At 42.4% G+C, this 21,854-nt stretch overlaps 1 protein-coding gene across 2 annotated transcripts in view; it reads right to left on the bottom strand.

Annotated features, from left to right (window-relative positions):
- The window catches only part of RERE (arginine-glutamic acid dipeptide repeats), a 263,855-nt gene that overhangs the window by 82,016 nt on the left and 159,985 nt on the right, over positions 1–21,854 (bottom strand). For both annotated transcript variants that reach the window (XM_068986550.1, XM_068986551.1), the window contains one exon: positions 10,792–10,890. In XM_068986550.1, coding sequence (XP_068842651.1) covers positions 10,792–10,890 — 99 coding nt within the window. The remainder of the gene's footprint in view (positions 1–10,791; positions 10,891–21,854) is intronic.

Here is a 21,854-nt window from a genome sequence, read left to right as displayed (position 1 = left end):
AGTCCCTTGGAAAGCAAGGATATCAAATCAGTCAATCCTAAAGGAAATCAACCCTGAATACTCATTGGAAGGACTGATGCTGAAGCTGAAGCTCCAATACTTTGGCTGCCTGATTTGAACCAGCTGACTCATTGGAAATAACCCTGATGCTGGGAAAGACTGAAGGCAGAAGGAGAAGAGGGCAACAGAGGATGAGATGGTTAGATGGCATCACTGATTCAAAGGACACGAACTTGGGCAAACTCTGGGAGATGGTGAGGGACAGGGAAGCCTGGAGTGCTGCAGTCCATGGGGTCACCAAGAGGTGGACATGACTTGGCGACTGAACAACAAGAAAATAAAATAACAGACAACTGGAAGGAGTTGGCTGCTCCTTCCAAGGGAAGCTACCAAGAAGAAAAGAGCAGGGAAGTGTCCACGTAACACTGCTGGAGTCTGAAGATGCTCTGGCTTCACGCTGGATGACTGAGAAGTCTTCCTTGACTGTATTCAGTGGTAGGGGCCAGCTCCACTGAAGTGGTCTGAGGATCTGGGGACTTAGTGGGAGGGGGAACATTCTCTACTATTCAACCCAGTCAAACAATGTTTTCTGATGACCACCTTTGCTCCAGGCCCTGGGCTACATTCTGGGGATACAAGACTCTAGCACCTGGTGAACACACTAGGTATGTCACTTAAGGTCTTGTTTCAATCTGTCTTCCCCACTAGAATGTCAGCTCCATGAGGACAGGGGGTTTATTTGTTCTGTTCCCTGCTGTTATCACCAACACACACAGTGGTGCCTGGCATTGTGCTGGTGCTCCATCGACATTAATGAAATAAATGAATGACTTCTGACCAGTAATCTAAAATGAAAACTGAACGAGTATCCTGGTGAACAGCATGAAGGACTCATCCCGTCTTCAGGCTCACTTGCCATCTCTTCTCTGCCAAGCCCCAACACCAAACTCAACAAGTCCAAAGCTGGAGACACAGACCTGGGCCTGAACACTAAGGTGAGATCCGACTGCAGAAACTGTCTTTCTTCTTTCTGATCACCAAACACAGTCTGCTTCCTAACACCTCAGTGCTCTGTCATATAGGTGTGGATAATGCACTAGAATTTACCCATATAAACATAACTTTGGAAAAATGTCCTAAAGCAAGTGCTGAAACATAATTATAAGTTATCACTTGGTAGTATGCAGAGTTATCAGGAGAAGAATAAGCACACAACACGATTGGGGAATAAAAAAAATCAGGCCAGCACCTCAGTGAACACAGCAACTGGGGGCCACCAAGGCCATTACTACTTCTACCTCAAAAAGACTAGATTTAAGACACAAGTGGGCCAAGAGGAGACAGCTTTCATGAGTTGCTCAGTCTTGTTCAACTCTTTGTGACCCCATGAACCGCAGCACGCCATGCCTCCCTGTCCATCACCAGCTCCCGGAGTCCACCCAAACCCATGTCCATTGTGTCGGTGATCGTCCCCTCCTCCTCCTGCCCTCAATCTTTCCCAGCATCAGGGCCTTTTCATATAAGTCAGCTCATTATATCAGGTGGCCAAAGTATTGGAGTTTCAGCTTCAACATCAGTCCTTCCAATGAACACTCGGGACTGATCTCCTTTAGGATGGACTGGTTGGATCTCCTTGCAGTTGAAGGGACTCTCAAGAGTCTTCTCCAACACTACAGTTCAAAAGCATCAATTCTTCGGTGCTCAGCCTTCTTCACAGTCCAACTCTCACATCCATACATGACCACTGGAAAACCACAGCCTTGACTAGACGAACCTTTGTTGACAAAGTGATGTCTCTGCTTTTTAATATGCTGTCTAGGTTGGTCGTAACTTTTCTTCCAAGGAGGAAGCGTCTTTTAATTTCATGGTTGCAATCACCAGCTGCAGTGATTTTGGAGCTCAGAAAAATAAAGTCAGCCACTGTTTCCCCATCTATTTGCCATGAAGTGATGGGACTGGATGCTATGATCTTAGTTTCCTGAATGTTGAGCTTTAAGCCAACTTTTTCACTCTCCTCTTTCATGAGTTACTTCCTCTCAATGTAGGGTCTCCCCCACTGGAATCTTTTTTTTTTTTTAAAACCTCCTGTTTCCTTCCCTAATCCTGAATTCTAGCTACCAGGCTAATGAGGTGTGGTTTCACCTGTGAAAATGTAAGGCTCCAATGTCACTGTACACAAAGTGTTCCATGCATACACAAAGAAAATTGACTTCAGTTCTGTTGCTAAGAAACCGCAGAAGGAAAGGGTTTTTCCAGCCTCTTCATTTATAAAGTAACCACTTTGTCTATCGGAGAACAAATGCAATCTCTCAAGTCCCCTCATGCCTTGCTCTCATTTTTAAAATGAACAGAGAAAGATGATGGAGAGTGGCTCAAAGTGCATGCTATCTTCATTTTTTTTTACGTCCTTGAAAATGAGATGGAAACATGGTTTCAATAACCCACTGCTCTCATATTTATTAATCTTTCAGGCTGAAGATTCTCCCCAACACTCCCCCACTTCAAGCAAAAATGAAAAATGTCCCATAGAAATTACTCTTTGATTTTAAAAGGTTAGCCTGGGCAGTGAGAACTAATTTACGCTATGCTTGTATTCCATGTGGGGTTACTTCCCAGGTCTCTGTTCTATCCTACATTGCCCCAAGGCCCAAACACGTACACATGCATGAACATGAAAACACACACACACACAGAGCCCAAGAGAATAGCACAATGCATCGTTAGCTTTATTTAAAAAAAAAAAAAAAAACACACTAAAATTAGGGCTTGGGATAAGGAACTTGAAAACATACTTGTTAAAGAAAATGAAAAAAAAAAAGTTTTTGTTTAAAAAGAGAGAAACAGGCATACTAACTTTGAGCACAGCATAAAGAGGAAGCCAATAAAGCCATGTATGTGAAAGGCAAGGTCACAGCTGAATTTGTAGATTTAACCCAGAGGCAACTTCTACTGATATGAAACACTGAAATAAATTTTTAAAACATCTCTCCCCTTCCAATGCTTGGCTTATTTCATTTACTAAAGGAGTCTAAAGTATAGTTCTCTTCACAGCTTGTTACACAGTGGAATCTTTCTGCAAACTAACTGACAAAATTGATTGCCTTACACCAACTTTTCTACACATATAATTGATTTTTAATTTGGTGTCTCATTTCCAAAAGGACTTGACAATAAACTCCACTCTATCCACACTACTGACTTCTTTAAACAAGAGTTTGATTCAAAGGCTGATGGGAGTCAATTACAGAAAAAATAGTTTAGTTTCACTAATATCTGAAACATTAGGCAAATTTTACCCAAATTTACATCTCCCTTCTTTAATAGTAAGGCCTGATTCTTACTATGGACCAAAATAAGAATACGTAACATGAGCAACATGTATATTACTTATATGTACAATGTATGGCAGCATACATTATAATTCTTCCTTTTCATTTTTCTACTCTCATATCTAAGAATTAAGCTGTTCATAAGAAATAGTTACCAATTTAGTTTAAAATGAGAGGAAGGGTAATCAGCAGGGAGAAAAAACTATTTTCATCCAATTTAAAATTTACTGAGTACCTATTATGAGTTGCACTAAATACAGCATATCTATATTTTGGGTTCTAAGCAAACCGTAAAAATTTTCAGATTAAGATTTCTTTAGAAAGTAAGAATTTTAATGTTACAATTCAATTTATATAAGTTTACAATGACATAAAATGATGTAGGTACATGAAATAAAGTGCTTTGAAGAGAGAATGAAACAAGGAAAATGTGAGACAGTGATGAGGTTTCAACCTCCCTTTAATGTTTTTATAATAATGTTCTCACAAGAGAGAAAGATCCACATAAAATTTAAAAAAGAAAAAGAAAATGAATGGATTCATACTGGATGACCTACAGGTTCATCAACATTTCTTGAAAGACTATATAAAATGTTCCACAACTCTGGAAACTGGACCATTCCTAAAATAAATATAATTCAATTAAGCCTTCTCCTATATTGAATGTTATATACATTTAAAACCGAACACGAAGATTACGGACATCCTAAAGTTTACATCTTCAGGTCGGTAATCTTGGGCTCTGGGCGCGCCATCCCCCCCCACCCCCACCCTGCCCCAACCTGGCTTTCACCTCAACCACCTCCTGCTGCTGTAGGGCCTTAACTTCGGTTCTGCTGTGAATTCCATTTTCTACAGCTGCCACACTAACAGTAAATAAAATTCATTGTATTTTTGCCCCACTAAGCAGCTCTGTCTTCTGGCACATCCAGATGCCTGGCTTGAAAATAGTGAACAATGAAAACAATGTTTTATTGAGCAAACATTCCAAAAAGGCCATAACAAAGGCCTCGGAAGGTGCTGCTAAAGAAAGACACTGTGTCAAGGGCTTTGTGTACTCCATCTGAGTAATTCCTTGACCAGTGGCCCGGGTTCATTGGATTACAGATATTCAGAGAATTAGTCTCCCATGTCATGTCAACTTCAAAAGAAAGACTTCTATTTATGTTTATGATAAATGGAGTTTTAAACTGAAAGATGGTTCAGATGTTTTAAAATTTATGAATCTGTAAAATCCATGTACATGACCAATTAAGGTTTATTGTCCCCAAGGATTAATTCTTTTTGGATAAAAAATTTCAGAGGTTATCTATATCTAGGTTGTTCACCTCAATGTTGATATGAAATATTTAAAGGGAACCATATTTCAAGATGGGGCTTTCTAGGTGGCGCTAGTGGTAAACAATCTGCCTGCCAATTCAGGAGAAGCAAGAGACACTGGTTCCACCCCTGGGTCGGGAAGATCCCCTGGAGTAGGAAATGGCAACCCACTCCAGTATTCTTGCCTGGAGAATTCTATGGACAGAGGAGCCTGGCAGGCTACAGTCCATGGGGCTGCAAAGAGTCAGACACGATTGAGGGACTGAGCACACACGCATATTTCAAGATAAAAGTTACAGTTGAAAGTGAAAGCGTTGGTCACTCAGTTGTATCCGACTGCTCGCAACCCCACTGACTGTAGCCCACCAGGCTCCTCTGTCCATGGAATTCTCCAGGCAAAATACTGGAGTGGGTTGCTATTCCCTTCTCCAGGGGATCCCACCCAGGAATTCAACTCAGGTCTCCCGCATTGCAGGCAGATTCTTCACCATCTGAGCCACCAGGGAAACCTCCAAAAGTTACAGTTATCCAAGATGAAACGGAAGCACTCTGCAGGGACATCCAAAGCAACACAACCTCTCCCTTATGTAACACCTGGAATTATGCCTAAAGCTATTTCAACAAGAAAGTAATTCCTGAAACACAGCAAAGTGGATGGGAAGCAAAGGGTGAAACTCACAGCTCAGTGAGGCACCCAATCTTACAACTTTGCAAGGCAGGCCAAACTCCACAAGGAAAATGCAGGCCCTGAATTTTGAAAAGAATTCAATTAGCACCCCCAGTATTTCCATAATCAACAGCTGAATGCTAATTAAGAGCACAGCACCAAGCAAGCAATGGAATCCCAGTGCAATAACCAACAACACAAGGGTGCAAATGCTCCCTTCAGCTTGCATGCATAAACAAACAGAATTAATAACTACCCAAGCATGGAAGGGTGGCTTAATCTGTTTCGATTAGACGCAGTTCAGCCCTGGGGCTTTTGTGTTATATTTAAATGTGTTCATCATGTTTAATTAAAAACCTAATAATCTAGGGTTGTTGTTTTTTTTAAGTTCTGATCTGTACTTTCCTCCTCTTTCTCTTCCTGAGTTCTACTGCTTTGGATGGTTTCCTGAAAAGGAACAATATTTTTAGCATGCTGTAAGTGAAACTGGTTAACCAGCAACATCACTCTTCAAGGCAGCAGCCAGTCACTGTCGTGAGCTCCATCCTAGCCCATGTCAGGGGTTCAATAAGCTTCATGAATTAAAGCAAAAATGCTCTTCTGATCTGACCTGGTTTATTTAGCCTGAAAGACTTCCCCATGAGCTAGCTACCAAGGTGTTTCCAACAGTCTCTCCTCTAAAACAGAGTTCTTTTGTCATTATCTGGCTTAGAATTTGACAGAAATTGGCACAAATCTGGCTTCAGTTCAATAGAATTTAAAGTATCTCAGCCCTAAGGCAACTTCAATAAGAAATACCATATCTGTAACAACACACCAAGTGTTTAAGGAATTACTGAGAGGAAGTGCGAAATGAAAGGCCTCCTGTTGTTTAATTCTGAGGCCTAAGATCTCCAGAATTAATGGTTATCTGAAAGACCTCAGAAGAAGAGGTCTGGTGATAGTGTTAACCATAATTTGGGAACTTTTCTCAAAAGTAAACTTTTAAGGTTTACTTTTGTATGCATCACTGGATTCATATAAAAGTATTTCTCCTTGGTGCTGATGCATAATTATTAACCATTAAATGCTGGATTGAGGACAATGTCAATTAGAGTGAAGTTTAAAACCAATCATCTTAAATAAAGAGTTGTCAATACTCAAGGGCCTCAAAGGCAGAGACATTACTCTCACCATCAGAAAGTCCTCACTCTTCATAAGTCTACAAACTAGAAGGACAATCAACTTAGAAATAAAGACCGTGAGGAACAAAGCTGGTGACGGCAGCACAGAGGCTTCAGGAGTGGCCAATAAAGGATGCAGACCTAGTTCAGCAGGGGAGTGCCTGGCCACTGAACCTCAGGGTCTGGGTTAGCCAGAGAGAGAGAGGAGCCTGTTCCCAGGGCAGAAGACCCACAGGGTCAGGAGGTTCCCACTCTCAGCACAGCCAGGGGTCCCATGGCAGGTGCTCCCTGCCAACCCTCTCACACGGTGCTCCATTCACGTCTGTGCAAAGGAAAGCAAGTGCATCGATGCTGCAGTCAGGTCAGATGCTGGGCAGCTGGTCAAACTCATATACTGGAGCCAGTGAAATTTAAACATAACTAGAGCATCCAAGTATACAGAACATTAGGAGGGACAAAAGAGGCAGGTTCATGTATTTATTTGAGTTGGGGCCCATTAATTTTGCTTAAATCTTCTGATTCCTGGGGTGAGAAAATGTGGGAATTCCAGCAGGAGGGGTGGCACGCACGGAGCAGGTATTCACTCACAGCAAAAACCAGGCTCCAGGTTAAGAGCAGTGCTGGTTTATGTGCCCCACTGCCACATAAAACAATTCAGAGAGGTGATCTGGACAGTTCAGGTGAGGCTTCCCTCAGCCTAACAATTACTCAGTCACCCTTCTCATTCCCTGTTGAGGTTTTAGAAAGTGAACTTAACTTCCTATGAGTAAGGGAACCATTTGATCCCTGGGCTCTGCAAGGGCTGGATGACTGCCAAAACATTTCTTAAAACGTACACTAAAACAAACATGGTAAAAATGAGCCCAGACTGACAAGAATGTATGCGGTTAGAGACGATCATCCCAGGCTGGGAGTGAGTGGCATTCTGGAGTCCTGCTTCACTTTTCAGAATCAAGCTGGGCTTTTCCCCATGTGTCAGGTTCCCGACCCTCCTTCATCCTACCATTGCTCCAAGTCTCCAAGAGGCAGCAGAGGGGACACTGCCCACGCTGCGTCTGATATAAGCAAATGCTGTTGGGGAAGGAAGCCAGCTCTTCTCAGCAGGAATGTGAAAGGTCCACAGGGAATGAAAGATTAATGGAGGAGTGAATGGAGGGGGAGAGAGAAAGGAGCTGGGGAGGCAGGAGTGAAAAGGGAGGGACAATGGCAGGGCAAGGGTGGGCACATGAAGGTGGAAGGAGACGAGAGACCAGACCAAGTGAAGAGCCTGAGTCTGGGAAGCAGCTGTCAGGGCACATCCATGCTGACAAGCCCTAGGATGGGCCACTGTCCACGACTGTTCCAGCCTTTTCATCTCCTTATGTCTATCTTCCACAAAGGCTTTGTGTAGAATTTAACGTTTTTACCCATCAAATCTCTTACTTCTTCTCACATAAACAGGTCTACAGCGGGAAACAATATCCATGACTTAAAAAAAAAAAATTGAAGTATACTTGATTTAAAATGTTGTGTTCATTTCTGTACAGCAGTGATTCAGTAATATAAACATAAATACTTTTTCATACTCGTTACGATTTATCACATACCAAATCACTTTCACACCATACTCATGGTTTATCACAGGATGCTGAATATAAGTTCTCTGTACAGCACAGGGAACTATATTCAATATATAGGACCTTGTTGTTCATCTTTTTTATACATAGTAGTTTATGTCTATTAATTCCAAACACCTAATTTATCCCTCCCCCGTGCCAAGTTCCCCCTTTGGTAACTATAAGTTTGCTTTCTGTATCTATGAATCTGTTTTTGTTTCATAAATAAGCTCACCTGTGTCATATTAGACTCCACCTATAAGTAATATCGTATATTTGTCTTTCTCTGACTTACCTCCCTTAGCATGATAATCTCTAGGCCCATCCATATTGCTGCAAATGGCATTATTTCGTTCTTTCTTATGGCTGAGTAATATTTCATTATAAATATATTATATATATATATTCATTATATATATTATATATATATTCATTATATTTCATTTTATATATATAAAATGAAATATTACTCAGCCTTAATGTATGTATGTATATAAATATACACACACCACATCATCTTTATCCACTCATCTATCTATGGGCATTTAGGTTGCTTCTATGTGTTGACTATTGTGAACAGCGGTGCATGTATCTTTTCAAGTTAGAGTTTTCTCTGGATACGTGCCCAGAAATGGGATGGCTAGATCATATGGCAACTCTATTTTTAGTTTTTTAATATGTGACTTTTCAACACAGTTGAGTTTAACATTTTTACTTTGCCCACTGTCTCAAAGACAAAAGTTTGAGTTGTCTGCATCTCTTTACTAATCAGGTCAAGTTTCACATTCTCTATTTCAAAGCTGCAACATCGGCTTCACCAACACTCTGATGAACTGAGTGAGGGACCGCTGAGAAGGCTGGCGCTCTCTTACAGAAGCTTCAAGGACCATCTCGCCATCTCAGGCCCTCCTTGCTGCCTCCTGATTTTTCCCTCACTCTTCTTAACCCCTGCTGCCCTCACCCACAGCATCCCACGGACAACCTCCCTGGGCACACGCCCAGGATCTCACCACTTCTCCCCACCACCGCTGTTGTGCCGCTCGGTCACCCAGGCCTGGGCTCTCACATAGCCCTGAAGCCACTCTTGCTTGAAGCAGCAGCCAGAGGGCCACTGGCAGATGGGAGTCCCTGTGCTCAGAAGCCACTCATGCAGAGCAAACAGCAAGACTCCGAACACAGGTTCACAGGCCACCCGACCTGTGCTCTGGGGACCCTCCCCGTCCCCCACCTCTCCTGCCTCTCTCCCCTCATATTCCTGCCTTTCCTCCAATACACCAGGTGCACTTTCACCTTAGGGCCCTCAATATCCAAGGCTTGCCTCCTCACAGAAGCCAGGCCCCACCCGGTTCCCCCCTGCTCCCTGCCCCCTGTTTTCCTCAGCACACACTGATTTACAGGTGGTCTCCCCCATCTCGAGGGGGGGCCCTGTGTTCCCCTTGATGGTGTCTAACACAGCACCTGGCACATGACAAGCACTTGATACATACTGCTGAAAACATGAACAAGTGGGACCAGGAAAGCCACACAATTTCTAAACACTCTCCCTTAGGCTATTTTTAAATACAGGCAAGGAACTCACAATCAATCAATATGTGTATCAGTGCCAGCCCTCATCTTAATCTCAGTCAGCCTCAAGGGCAAATGTCAAGTGGTGATGCTCATACTGAAGACTGTATTTGCAAAAGCACAAGAAATCTCCCTGCTTTGTGTAGCAATTCTTCTCCCCAAAGTCACAAGGTAGGGGATGGAGAGCTTCATTAGAATTCTTTCTGCTGGGATAAAATCCATGAGTTTGAAAATAGGTACTTCTGGGTACATTTCTATCTTCCCACCGTCAGACACGACTTAGCGACTTCACTTTCACTTTTCACTTTCATGCATTGAAGAAAGAATTAGCAACCCACTCCAGTGCTCTTGCCTGGAGAATCCCAGGGATGGCAGAGCCTGGTGGGCTGCCGTCTATGGGGTCGCACAGAGTCGGACACGACTGAAGTGACTTAGCAGCAGCAGCAGTAACAGAATGAATATGAAAGATCCGATACTGATTTAAAGTCTATGTTTCCTGCTCTTGACTACTGTTCTTCTGCACGTTAGAGACCCTACCAGACTTCACAACAAAAACAAGATGCAGCCCTAATCTAAAGAGTATCAGCTGGTTCTAAAATGACTGAATCTTAACAGAAGGTGAGGTGAAGTCGCTCAGTCGTGTTCGACTCTCTGCGACCCTGTGGACTGTAGCCTACCAGGCTCCTCCGTCCATGGGATTCTCCAGGCAAGAATACTGGAGTGGGTTGCCATTTCCTTCTCCAGGGGATCTTCCCAACCCAGGGATCGAACCCAGGTCTCCCGCATTGGAGGCAGACGCTTTAACCTCTGAGCCACCAGGGAAGCCATGAATCTTAACAGAAGGAGGTATCAAAAGCTAGCCTGCACCCAAACCAACCAACCAACCCAACCTAATTTTTTTAAAGAGCAACTATTAATTTCCTCTCTCTTTCCTTGACACCTGGGGAAATCTTTCCCATTTTCTATAAAACAAATGCTGACTAAACTCAAGTCTCTCCATACAATTATGAGGTTCAGAGGCTCTTTATCCTGACTGACAGATGCCATAGGCAGTCTGCAGCCATGACCGGATCCTGGGGACGTGGTGAGCAGCAGGCCCAGCCGCCCCTCATGCCCCAGAGCAGACCCGAGGCTGACTCCCGCCCGCTCACCACTTCGTCCTCGGTCCAGCTCTTCTCGATCAGCTTGGGCACAGGCTTCTTCACCAGTCGCTGCAGAGCTTTGCCAGCATCATAGCCACTTTCATGGAGCTAAAACAATAATGACAATTTTAGTTTGTTCACTGCACCAAAAAACAGAACTGGAAGCAAATCAATAAAAAGGGGATCCTTCATTTTACTCTAACAGAAGAGTCATGAGACAGGTACACGAGACTCAGAGTCACTTTAGCCAGTGTCATAACTGGCTTATATCCAACCACCCCCCAGATCCAGCTGTTCTGGGAGAAGGATACAAGCAGGGGAGAGAACATTCTGGCAATGACAGGAACAAGATGAAGACCAACAGTAACATTTATGGAACATTTAGCCTAGGCTGTTGCTAAAGCACCTTTCACACACTCATTTATCTTACTTAATCCTATGAGGAAAGTATTCTTTCAGTTAATCTTACGGAGTAGGAACCCTCATCACCCATTTTATGGACGAGGAGACTGAGGCATGGAAAGGTCAAGTAAAGGTACTCACCCATACTAAGCCAGTAAGCAGTGGAGCCAAGACTCAAACCCAGCCTACGTGACCCCTGCTCTTGTCCCATTTCCCTCAAAGTGGTCTAAAGACGTGACAGATTATGTTCTTTCCCATTAGCACGTCTTAAGTCTTTCACCTATAATTTCACTAAAAAAAATTTCAAATATCTAAATATAAAAACTTTAAATCTAATTATGTAACAGTATACTAACTTCTCAGCACATAAATGAAGATGCTAGTTTATCTACATGGTCCTTTCAGGACTGGACTTTCTCTCTGGTCAAAACTGTTGAATTTTTTTTTTAAGATTTATTTATTTTTGGCTATGCTGGGTCTTCATTGCTATGTGCAGACTTTTCTCTAGTTGTGGCGAGCAGGGGTTACTCTTGCAGAAAATGAAAGTGAAAGTCGCTCAGTCATATCCAATTCTTTGCGACCTCCTGGACTATACACTCCATGGAATTCTCCAGGCCAGTATATCCTTCCACCCCAGGGATCAAACCCAGGTCTGGTATATTGCAGGTGGATTCTTTACCAGCTGAGCCACAAGAGAAGCCCCTTGTTGTGGAGCACAGGCTCAACAGTTGTGGCTCATTGGCTTAGCTGCTCTGCAGCATGTGGAATCTTCCTGGACCAGAAATGGAACTCATGTCCCCTGTATTGGCAGGCAGATTCTTAACCACTGGACCACCAGGACAATGAAGAGAAGGAGCAGAGAGAATGATCCTCCTGCTCGTATCGACCTTCCCAAACTGTGGCTGTCTCTCCAGATTTCTCACCGGGAACTGCCCTTTCTTTCCAAAGTCTACTCTGACAGGACCATTTTCTGGCTGAGACCTATACCTCCAGGAACTAACACCATCCATAGCAAAAGGTGATACACAGAGATACTTGTTGAGTTAATAAATAAAGGCCTTCAACTACTGTCCCTCAATAGACTCAACCCAAATCTCCACCTCAGTGTGTTCAGGTTCATTCAATCTGATGTTACCTGAGTACCTATTACGGTGCAGGCCACACCCCAAACTCTGGGGACACAGCAGTGAACACAATGGCAGCCCGCAGGGGACATGCTGATCTTTCTACAAGTGCTTCAATCCCTTATTTGAAAAATTCACCAGTATTTGCAAATCCTCAGTACAAATAAGGTGCAAACTTTACCAGTAAGTCAGTTTGTTTGTTTGGATGGATGAATGGATGAACTAATAAATAAAAATTTTGGATATAGTAAATCTCTCCTATAATTATTTGACTGCTATTGGAAGTTAAATATCCATTTTCATTATTCATTCAGCAAAACAAAAAGTTATTAAAAATCAAAATTTCCCAAGTTAGTCTCACATTTTAGAGGATCCCAATTTACTCTAAGTCCAGACTACCCACAGATATCCAGACTAGAAATTAATTACTAAGACAACTACCTTAAAAAAACCAAAAACACCTACTTCAATGATTAATGCTGAATCTTTTTTTGGTGGTGGTTGGATGTGGATAAGGTGAGTGTACACAAAAAAAATATGGATGCCAGATATGAACTTATGTATTTTTATGACATTCATTGTGGTAGGTCTGGTGGCTCAGAGGTTAAAGCATCTGCCTCTAATGCAGGAGACCTGGGTTTGATCCCTGGGTCAGGAAGATCCTCTGGAGAAGGAAATGGCAACCCACTCCAGTATTCTTGCCTCGAGAATCCCATGGATGGAGAAGCCTTGTGGGCTACAGTCCACGGGGTCACAAAGAGTAGGACACGACTGAGTGACTTAAATTATGACATTCATTGTTAGAGGATTTAAAAAATAGAATACTATAAATATTATACTAAATAAATGAAATACTATACTAAAATATTAGAATTTGCAAATGTTGAAGTATATAAAATAAAAAAGTTAGATTTTCATACTTTGCCTAAGATCCAGAACAAGCAGATATTTGCCAAGTTCTATAATATAATTAGGATCTATAATGAGAGCTTAACAGCAAGGATCAGAACTGAATAAAGGGAAAAACTGCATGGCTATTTATTTTTTTTACCAAACCAGTCGATCCTAAAGGAAATCAACCCTGAATATTCATTCATTGGAAGGACTGAGGCTGAAGCTCTAATACTCTGGTCACCTGATGTGAAGAGCCAACTCATTGGAAAAGACTCTGATGCTGGGAAAGATTGAAGGCAGGAGGAGAAGGGGGCAGCAGAGGATGAGATAGTTAGATAGCATCACTAACTCAATGGATATGAGTTTGAGCAAACTCCAGGAGATAGTGAAGGAAAAGGAAGCCTGGCATGCTGCATTTCATGGGGTCACAAAAAGTCAGACATGACTTGGCGACTGAACAACGACATGTTAGTGATACTCTGAAATCAATTCAAGTTGATCAAATCATGAATTCTTAATAAAAAGCTCATGGCAATTTAACAATATTTTATAAAAGGTAATTACAGTAAATGGGGTAATTATACAGAAAGTGATGAAAAACTATGGACTTTGGAGCCAGATTATCTGGAGTGGAATTCTAGCTCTACCACTTACTAGGTGTGTTGGCCAGGACAAGTTACTTATCCTCTTTGGGCTTCAATTTTGTCATTTTAAAAAAATGCATAAAATAATAGCATCTGCCTTTCAGAGCTATTGTGAGGATAACATTAGAAACTACATGTAAAATTGCTTATCAGTACCTGGCACATAGTATGCTAAATGAGTGTTAGCTGTTTATTTTTAGAAGGAAGGAGAAAAAAATGAAGGAAGTAGTCTCTATCCAATTTTCATTAATTTTCTAGATTAGAGAGTAGCCTTTCCAGAGACAGAAAAAAAATTGTTAAACTATAAACAAAACCACTTATATTTCACATAATTATTCATGTTAATAATTAATGAAATTTGATTAAATCTCCAGTACAGTACACAGAAAAAAAATTAAATCTTACATGGCTGATAACAGGAAATTACTCATAAGAACACAGGGCCCATTCCAAAAGTGAACAAGTGAATGAAGTCATTAATCCCTATGACATTCCTGCCTTTTGGTGAACCAAGAAGAGTTTTAAATGAGCTGGAAGAAATGTTCTGAGGGACCTGCTGCCCTCAGGGTTGTTTGGTTTTTCAAGGAGGGTGCTCCTGCTTGCATGGCGTCCCCAGTCAAATTTCTCATGAGCTGCTTTAGCAGACAATTTTCCCTCAAACACATCCTCGCATCTGTGATTCCTCTGTTCAGATCACACTTTCCCCGACAAAGCTGTTGTGATATATGTGGTAAGCTGAATAACAGGTAACTGCCTCGGCTCATGGGATCCATTGTCAGCCTGTCTTCTAAAAATAGTCCTATTCCTGACCTTTCCACTCCATGAACCCAACAAGTATCCAGAGTGTCCACCTCCTCCATCTCTGCCAAAAACACACCTGAAAAGTAAAAGTGTGGCACTATTTAACAACAGTGACAAATACTGATTGAACATATGGAGTCAGGAGTGTCTGTGCTGTCATCAAGAATTCATGAAGGCCAGTACAAGGTTCCGTTCTGGCATGCCCTCTTCCCAGAGAGCCCAAAGGGACCCTTCTCTCAACAAGCCCCTTCTTAACGTTGCAAACAGTTATTCCCACTTTATAGCAATTGAGTCTGAGGAAGTTCTGAGAGCATTACATTTTTAAAGAAACACTTCAGTTATATTTACTAAAGATGGACTTTTTAACATATTAACAGTTGTTTCAGCCCACACTGTTTCTTTGAATATCTATCAAATACTTTAGGAAAATTACTGGAAGTTCAGGACATCCTTCACTACTTCCAAACATGTACTGAGTGCTAAACGGTGCCAGACGCTCTCCTGGGTGAGAGGGACAGACAGAGCCAGGAGAAGCACAGGAAATGGACGTCAGAAATGCTGGGTTGAGAAGCAGATTAAAGAACTGTTCTCATGTGACACGTTCACCTAAAGTCACATCTATACCCTAGGGTCCTAAAAGGCTGGGTTGCTGGGTTCCACCTTCTTTGCTTAATATACAAAAAAGCACTTCTTAAAAAGGGTTTGTTTTCTGGAGGATTATGAAGATTTGTTTTTCTTCAGACTGGAGCCAAAATAATGCTTGAGCTAGAGCTTAACTAGTTATTTCAACTGTATTCCTCATGTAAATGAAAGAGTTTGTAAGTTTACCAAAATACTGGCTATCTCAAATCTTTAAAGATTGTCACTGAAAATATTCCCCTCTAATACTGTGTCAAGCTCTGAAGAACTGCAACAATCTCAACCTGTGAAAAATAGGTGGGTTCCAAATTTGAAAAACCTGATCACGACCACACAGGTACATCAGTATGGTAAATTCAGTGCCCAATATGGCTAAGGTAAAAGGTTCTTCACTGTGAATAAGATTTTCTATCATTACCCTAGAGAAGACTGCTCAAGGAAACCGTAATGAAGACACTCAAACAGCTTCACTCTGTAGTCTCAGAAGAGCAATTAAAGCAAGGTAAGGAGACCTTTCTGGCCATTTGCAGCCAAGACATACCGGGAAAATCTGAGATTAAAGCAATTTTAATGTACAGAGAAATGTACCATCTTGGAGCTACTGGGTCAACATCAGTGCAAAAAGTAGGCACCAGGACAGAGCATTCTTATCCAGTCAGCTTCTAATCTCCACAAGCTCCCATAGAGAGAAGAACCTAGATTTGACGCTGTCACCATGACCCGCCAGCCAGTAGAGCAGGAAGTCATTTCACAAAAACAGGGTGTGCGTGTGCACATGTCTGTATGCATATGTGTGTGTTTTAATTCGATGATCAGGGAAGCATGCACTTGTAAATCTGCCGCTTCCACATCACTGAACTGCAGGCCTTCACTTAGGCACAAGCAGCGATAAAAGTCATCTTCCCCTAAACCACAGGTCAGTATCTGGGAGATCTGATAACAAAATGGTGATTTTTCACCAATGCACTAGCCTCTAAGTCACCCCATCGTGGAATTCTCTTTGCTTTGCAGTTTCCCAGTAGTCTGTCAGCTGGTTCCCAGAATTTGCTCCACAGATTGCTCAGCTTTGGCTCTTCCCTTCAATTCTGGTTTGTTCACTGTCAGAGAGTCCAGGTGGCTCTTCCCCAACCAGCTGTCCACTCTCCTTAGCCATGCCTTCTGCTGCCCTGAGACCCAAGGGACACCCCAGCTCCACAGGGAGGCTGCTGTCATCACATTCTCTGTTGTCCTTCCATTCATTCAACAAGAGCTCCTGAGCAACTCTAAATGTCACATAAGTGCCACCAAACATGACTAAGATGGCCCAAGCACACTAGCAGAGTGGACTGGGCATGTGACGGTGCTAAAAACAATAGCAGCTTCCAGTAGCGAACCCCTAGTTTGGCTCTGCTTAACAAACTGAATGGCAACACAGAATGACAACACCAGGGACATGGCACCCTCTGTAACTGGACACAGCTGGCTGCTGCATAAAACGCTCTGAACAACTCAAAGATTTCAGGTGCTCAGCAGCCCGCCTACACAACTGCTCCCACAGTCAAGGCCTCTGCAGCCTCATGAGTGTGAGCACGGCATCAAGTCTGAGCAGGGAGACAGATGCCTTAAAGCTTCATTACGAACTGGCTGAGTTGAGGTTCTCATCTCTGTCAAGTGGGACTAACATCATCAGCCCGTCACTGTGTCAAAGGACCATGAAAAGCAATAAATGAGACGCCATGTGACAAGATACCCTGAAAGGCCAAACGGCTGTAAACTGTCCAGCGGTACCATTATGGGGAGTAATAGCTCAGGGGCCGGCTATTATGAAAGATTCTTAAACACTTGCTGGTTCAAGGTGCACACGGTGCTGGGGACTACACAGTGTCCTGTGACAGCCCCTGATCTCTCTGTGATTAGTAGGAAGGAAGGGTCAGGCCACAAGAAGAAAAACACATTTCTGCGTAATTGCCCAAGTTAAACCTGCTCCTCTCACTCAGCCTGACAAATCATTCCCTGCTTATTACTTTCTATAATTTAATATATATAAGTGCTTTACTGGCAAGCTTCTCGAAAGAATAAATAATACTTAATGACTGCCTACTGTTTAATTAACTCATGATTGAACTTCTCATGGATCGCTATAAACACTAAATTATATCCTTCCTCAAAGCTGCCATGGACAGAATTCTTGTTTCAAGCTTTAACTCTCCTGCCTAAACAATTCCGAAATTTCAGGAAATCTGTACATTGGACAGGGAGGTGAGAGAATCAACCTTAATGCCTGGTTATAAACTGTGTTATTTTATAGAGCAAGGATGAGGTCTTAATTTAAAAAAGATTGAAAATGTGCACATGTCCGAACATCTCATTTATATTACAGCAATCATTAAACATCGCTGGATCTGGGGCAGTCTGATTAGCATAAACTCTGCGTATTACCACAAGGTTTCGAGTTTCTACTCCAGCTTCTCATCTGAGCTGCCATTTTCTGTCTGCGTGATGCTGCAAATAAATTCTCCCCTTGGCACGGCTCAGCTGTCAGGCACCTCTGTTCTATAATGAACCCATGAATTACATCTCCTGCTCTGTCATCCCTGGTCTCACACATCAAAATATTGTTCTTCAATTGTAATTTATAACTTAATTTAAATGTCCCTTTTACTGTGACCTTTTTAGATCAAATGGCACTGCAGCTGGCAGCTACTGCTACGCCAAAGTATTCTTCTGCAATTACAGCCATTATAATAACTGCAGAAAAAGCCTATCTGAGGTTAGATTGCATTCATGCTAAATATTAAATAATTGCAGTCCATTAGGGATAATATTAGATTTCAATGTCTTTTGCTCTGCAAAATACACTGTTTATTTATAAGAAATTGCCAAAATAACTTAGAAAGGGGAAAAAAAAGTGGAATCTGGAAATGATCTTAAAATTCCTCATGTAGTTTTAATCATTTGAATTATTCCTCACTGACATGAGAAAGCTGTCTGAAATCTGACAATTGAAAACGTCCTCTCATAATATATAATTCACAAATGCCTATATATTTTCATTCATTCCTCTATCACCAATGACTTTGTTCAGTTCAGTCCAGTCGCTCAGTCATGTCTGACTCTCTGCGACTACATGGACTGCAGGACTCCAGGCTTCCCTGTCCATCACCAACTCCTGGAGCTTGCTCAAACTCATGTCCATTGAATTGGTGATGACATCCAACCATCTCACACTCTGTCGTCCCCTTCTCCTCCCACCTTCAATCTTTCCCAGCATCAGGGTTTTTTCTAATGAGTCAGTTCTTTGGATCAGGTAGCCAAAGTATTGGAGCTTCAGTATCAGTCCTTCCAATGAACATTCAGGATTGATTTCCTTTAGGATTGACTGGTTTGATCTCCTTGCAGTCCAAGGGACTCTCAAGAGTCTTCTCCATCAACACAGTTCAAAAGCGTCAATTCTTTGGTGCTCAGCTTTCTTTATGGTCCAACTCTCACATCCATACATGACTACTGGAAAAACCATAGCTTTGACTAGATGAACCTTTGTTGGCGAAACAATGACTCTGCTTTTTAATATTCTGTCTAGATTGGTCATAGTTTTACTTCCTAAGAGCAAGCATCTTTTAATTTCATGGCTGCAGTCACCATCCACAGTGATTTCAGAGCCCAAGAAAATAAAGCCCAGTGACCTAGTACAAAGCGCAGAACATGATACACACATACATTCAAAAACTAGAGTTAAGATTGAAAGCACAATGCTTATTTTTGTTTGGCCACTGTCACTCCTAATAATGCTACTTAAGCACTGGAGAGGATAAATTTCTCTAAATACTCTTATAGGCACACATTTGAGAGATAAAGGTAAAGACACAGAATTTAACTGCTGAGAGTAAGGGCTGAAGGAAAGATTCAGTTAATTTTTAGAAAGAAATACATGTTTGCTGGAATAACTCTTCCCCTCTAACACATTCTGAATAAGTACAACGTTCTAGAAATTATGTCGGCTCCTGAGGTCACAAAGGAGAAGAGAGAGAGAGGAGAACCAACATTTCTTGAGTGTTGCCTGTGCTAGGAACTTGTACATCTCCGTGTGGGCTCAGTTCCTCATTCGTGCTCAACTCTTTGAGACCCCATGGACTGTAGGCTGCCAGGCTCCTCTGTCCAGGCAAGAATAATGGAGTGGGTTGCCATTCCCTTCTCCAGAGATGCTAAGAACTTACTCAGTATATAACTTCATCATTTCACACCACTCTTTGGAGGCAAAAGTGCTACATATGAGGAAACAAAACCAAAAGGTTCAAACTTGTGCTTGGGGCCACCTCCATACAAAGCAGCAGAGCAAGGATTCCACATTAGCCCAGTGTCCAGGACCCCTAAGACTCAGTCCCTGCCCCCGACACCTCTACTGGAGCATGTCAAGATTGGCAATCTGCTGGGAACAGTGAGCTCAGGGACTCCTTCAGCTGCAGGGCTGGGGCAAGCACAAGGTCTTTTCTTACATTGGGGTGGCTAGACAGGAGTAGCTCAGAGTAGAGAAAACACACACATATAAACAAAATAATGAAATAAATGTATAATAAAAACAGAAGAGTGTCAGTGACTAGGGTGCTATTTGTTCTGTTGAAAGAGCAAGATGATTCCACAAAGTAGACTTTAAAGATCAACAGTATACATAATATGATTAACTTTGCCTATACTTAGGGCTTCCCTGGTGGCTCAGCAGTAAAGAATTTGCCAGCCATGCAGGAGCCACGGGTTCGATCCCTGGGTTGGGAAGATCCCCTGGAAGAGGAAATGGCAACCCACTCCAGTATTCTTGCCAGGAAAATCCCATGGACAGAGAAGCCTGGCGGGCTACAGTCCATGGGGTCACAGAGTTGGACACCACTGAGGGACTGAGCATGCCTATACTTAATAAAGAGCAACAGTCAAATTAAAAACACTATTCTAGGAGGAGGTAATAAAAGGCAGTTATTATGTCTAGGCAATAATTCACTTATAACAATTTCCCATGGCTAGTACAATACTGTATCATTTCTCATTCACAGCTCTCACATATGTGTAGAAAACAGGTCACAATCTCCTGGCTACAGTGCTTTTGAAGATATTCTAAACCCACAGAGCAGGGAGCTCAACCACAGGTGATTAGAAAGCAAACACCAAATCCTGGCATATCAGCTGAGGCCAGTATCTTATTTTAAAATATAGAACAAACCAAGTCTTAGCCATTTCTGACCATTTGTCTGTTTTCAGCATCTAATCTGACATTGTCTTTACAAACATAAACACCTGGACAGGAGAACCTGAGAAGATGCTGGCACCAAAGATGCAGGTTTCGGGGTCCCACAGAGGTGAGATCTAAATGAGAGAAAGCTCCTGGCTCTGGCTTAGGTTCAAACACTTGTCCTGCCACTAGCTGTGTGATAAGAAGCGAATTATTTTTCTAAACCTCAGTTTTCTTAGCTGTAGAAAGGAAGAACATAGAATCTTAGCTGTAGAAAGAAAGAACATAGAATTCATGCCTGTTTAGGATGATATAAGATATGTGGTCATCACTGAGCCTGATTCCGGAAAGAGGAAATGTTCCATTAAGGAAAGCTGACTGAGAAGGGATGGGACGCGACGAGTGTCACGGGAAAGTGCTCTGGCGCTAGGAGAGTGAGTATGCCTTAGAGCACCATAGGGGTGAGCTTATCCCATAGTGCAGAAAAGACAGGACGGAAGATGGGGATGAGAAGGGAAACAACGGAGAACCTGATGACCTGGGGAGCTCTCGGGAGTGAGGTGCCAGGCTGTCCTGGGAGGAAGTAGCAGGCTGGGCGGAGGGGCCTGGAGGACCCTGCTCTGAGCAGCAGTGTGGCCCCTGGACTCTTCCTCTGTAACACAGGGGCTGAACTGGGTTGTTTTTCAGAACCCCTCAGTTTTTAATCTTCTTTCTCTTTATAGACTTTGTTTTTAATTTTTATTTATTTTTGGCTAGGCTGGGTCTTTGTTGCTGCATGCAGACTTTCTCTAGTTGCAGCACTCAGGATTCTTATTGCAGTGGTTTCTCTTGTGGAGCATGGGCTCTTAGCGTGTGGGCTTCCGTGATTGTGGCACACAGGCTTAGCTGCCCTGCGGCATGTGGGATCTTCCCCAACCAGGGATCGAACTTGTGTCCCCTGCACTGGCAGGCGAATTGTTTACCACTGGACCATCAGGAAAGTTCCACAGATGTTTCTGAAAGGTAAAATTCTAAAGGATATTCTATAGAAAAATAAATAAATAAATGGAAATATTAATACACTCATTTAGAAAAGTAAACAAACAATATAGCCACTGAACTACGCTAAACTGCCCGGGACAAACACTGACCAGCTATTGCAGATGCTTCACTTACACCTTAGGGATTTAAGGTTAATGTCTTAACTTTCAGGTCTCTGCAAAAGCTGGACTAGTTCATGCCACGGGTCTTTAAATGACATTATGCATAATTATCTACAGAGCTCATAGTATATAACCTCACTTCCCAGAAACAAAACCTTTCCTCCTGCTTTCTGTGTAAGCTCCAATCCAGGACATAAAGGATGCTGGGCTGTGGCGGATCAAAGCTACC

This window comes from Capricornis sumatraensis, chromosome 14, assembly GCF_032405125.1.
Source record: "Capricornis sumatraensis isolate serow.1 chromosome 14, serow.2, whole genome shotgun sequence".
NCBI classification, from domain to species: Eukaryota; Metazoa; Chordata; class Mammalia; order Artiodactyla; family Bovidae; genus Capricornis; species Capricornis sumatraensis.
Note: the sequence above shows the minus strand (reverse complement) of the source record. Positions and strands in the feature narration are given on the sequence as shown.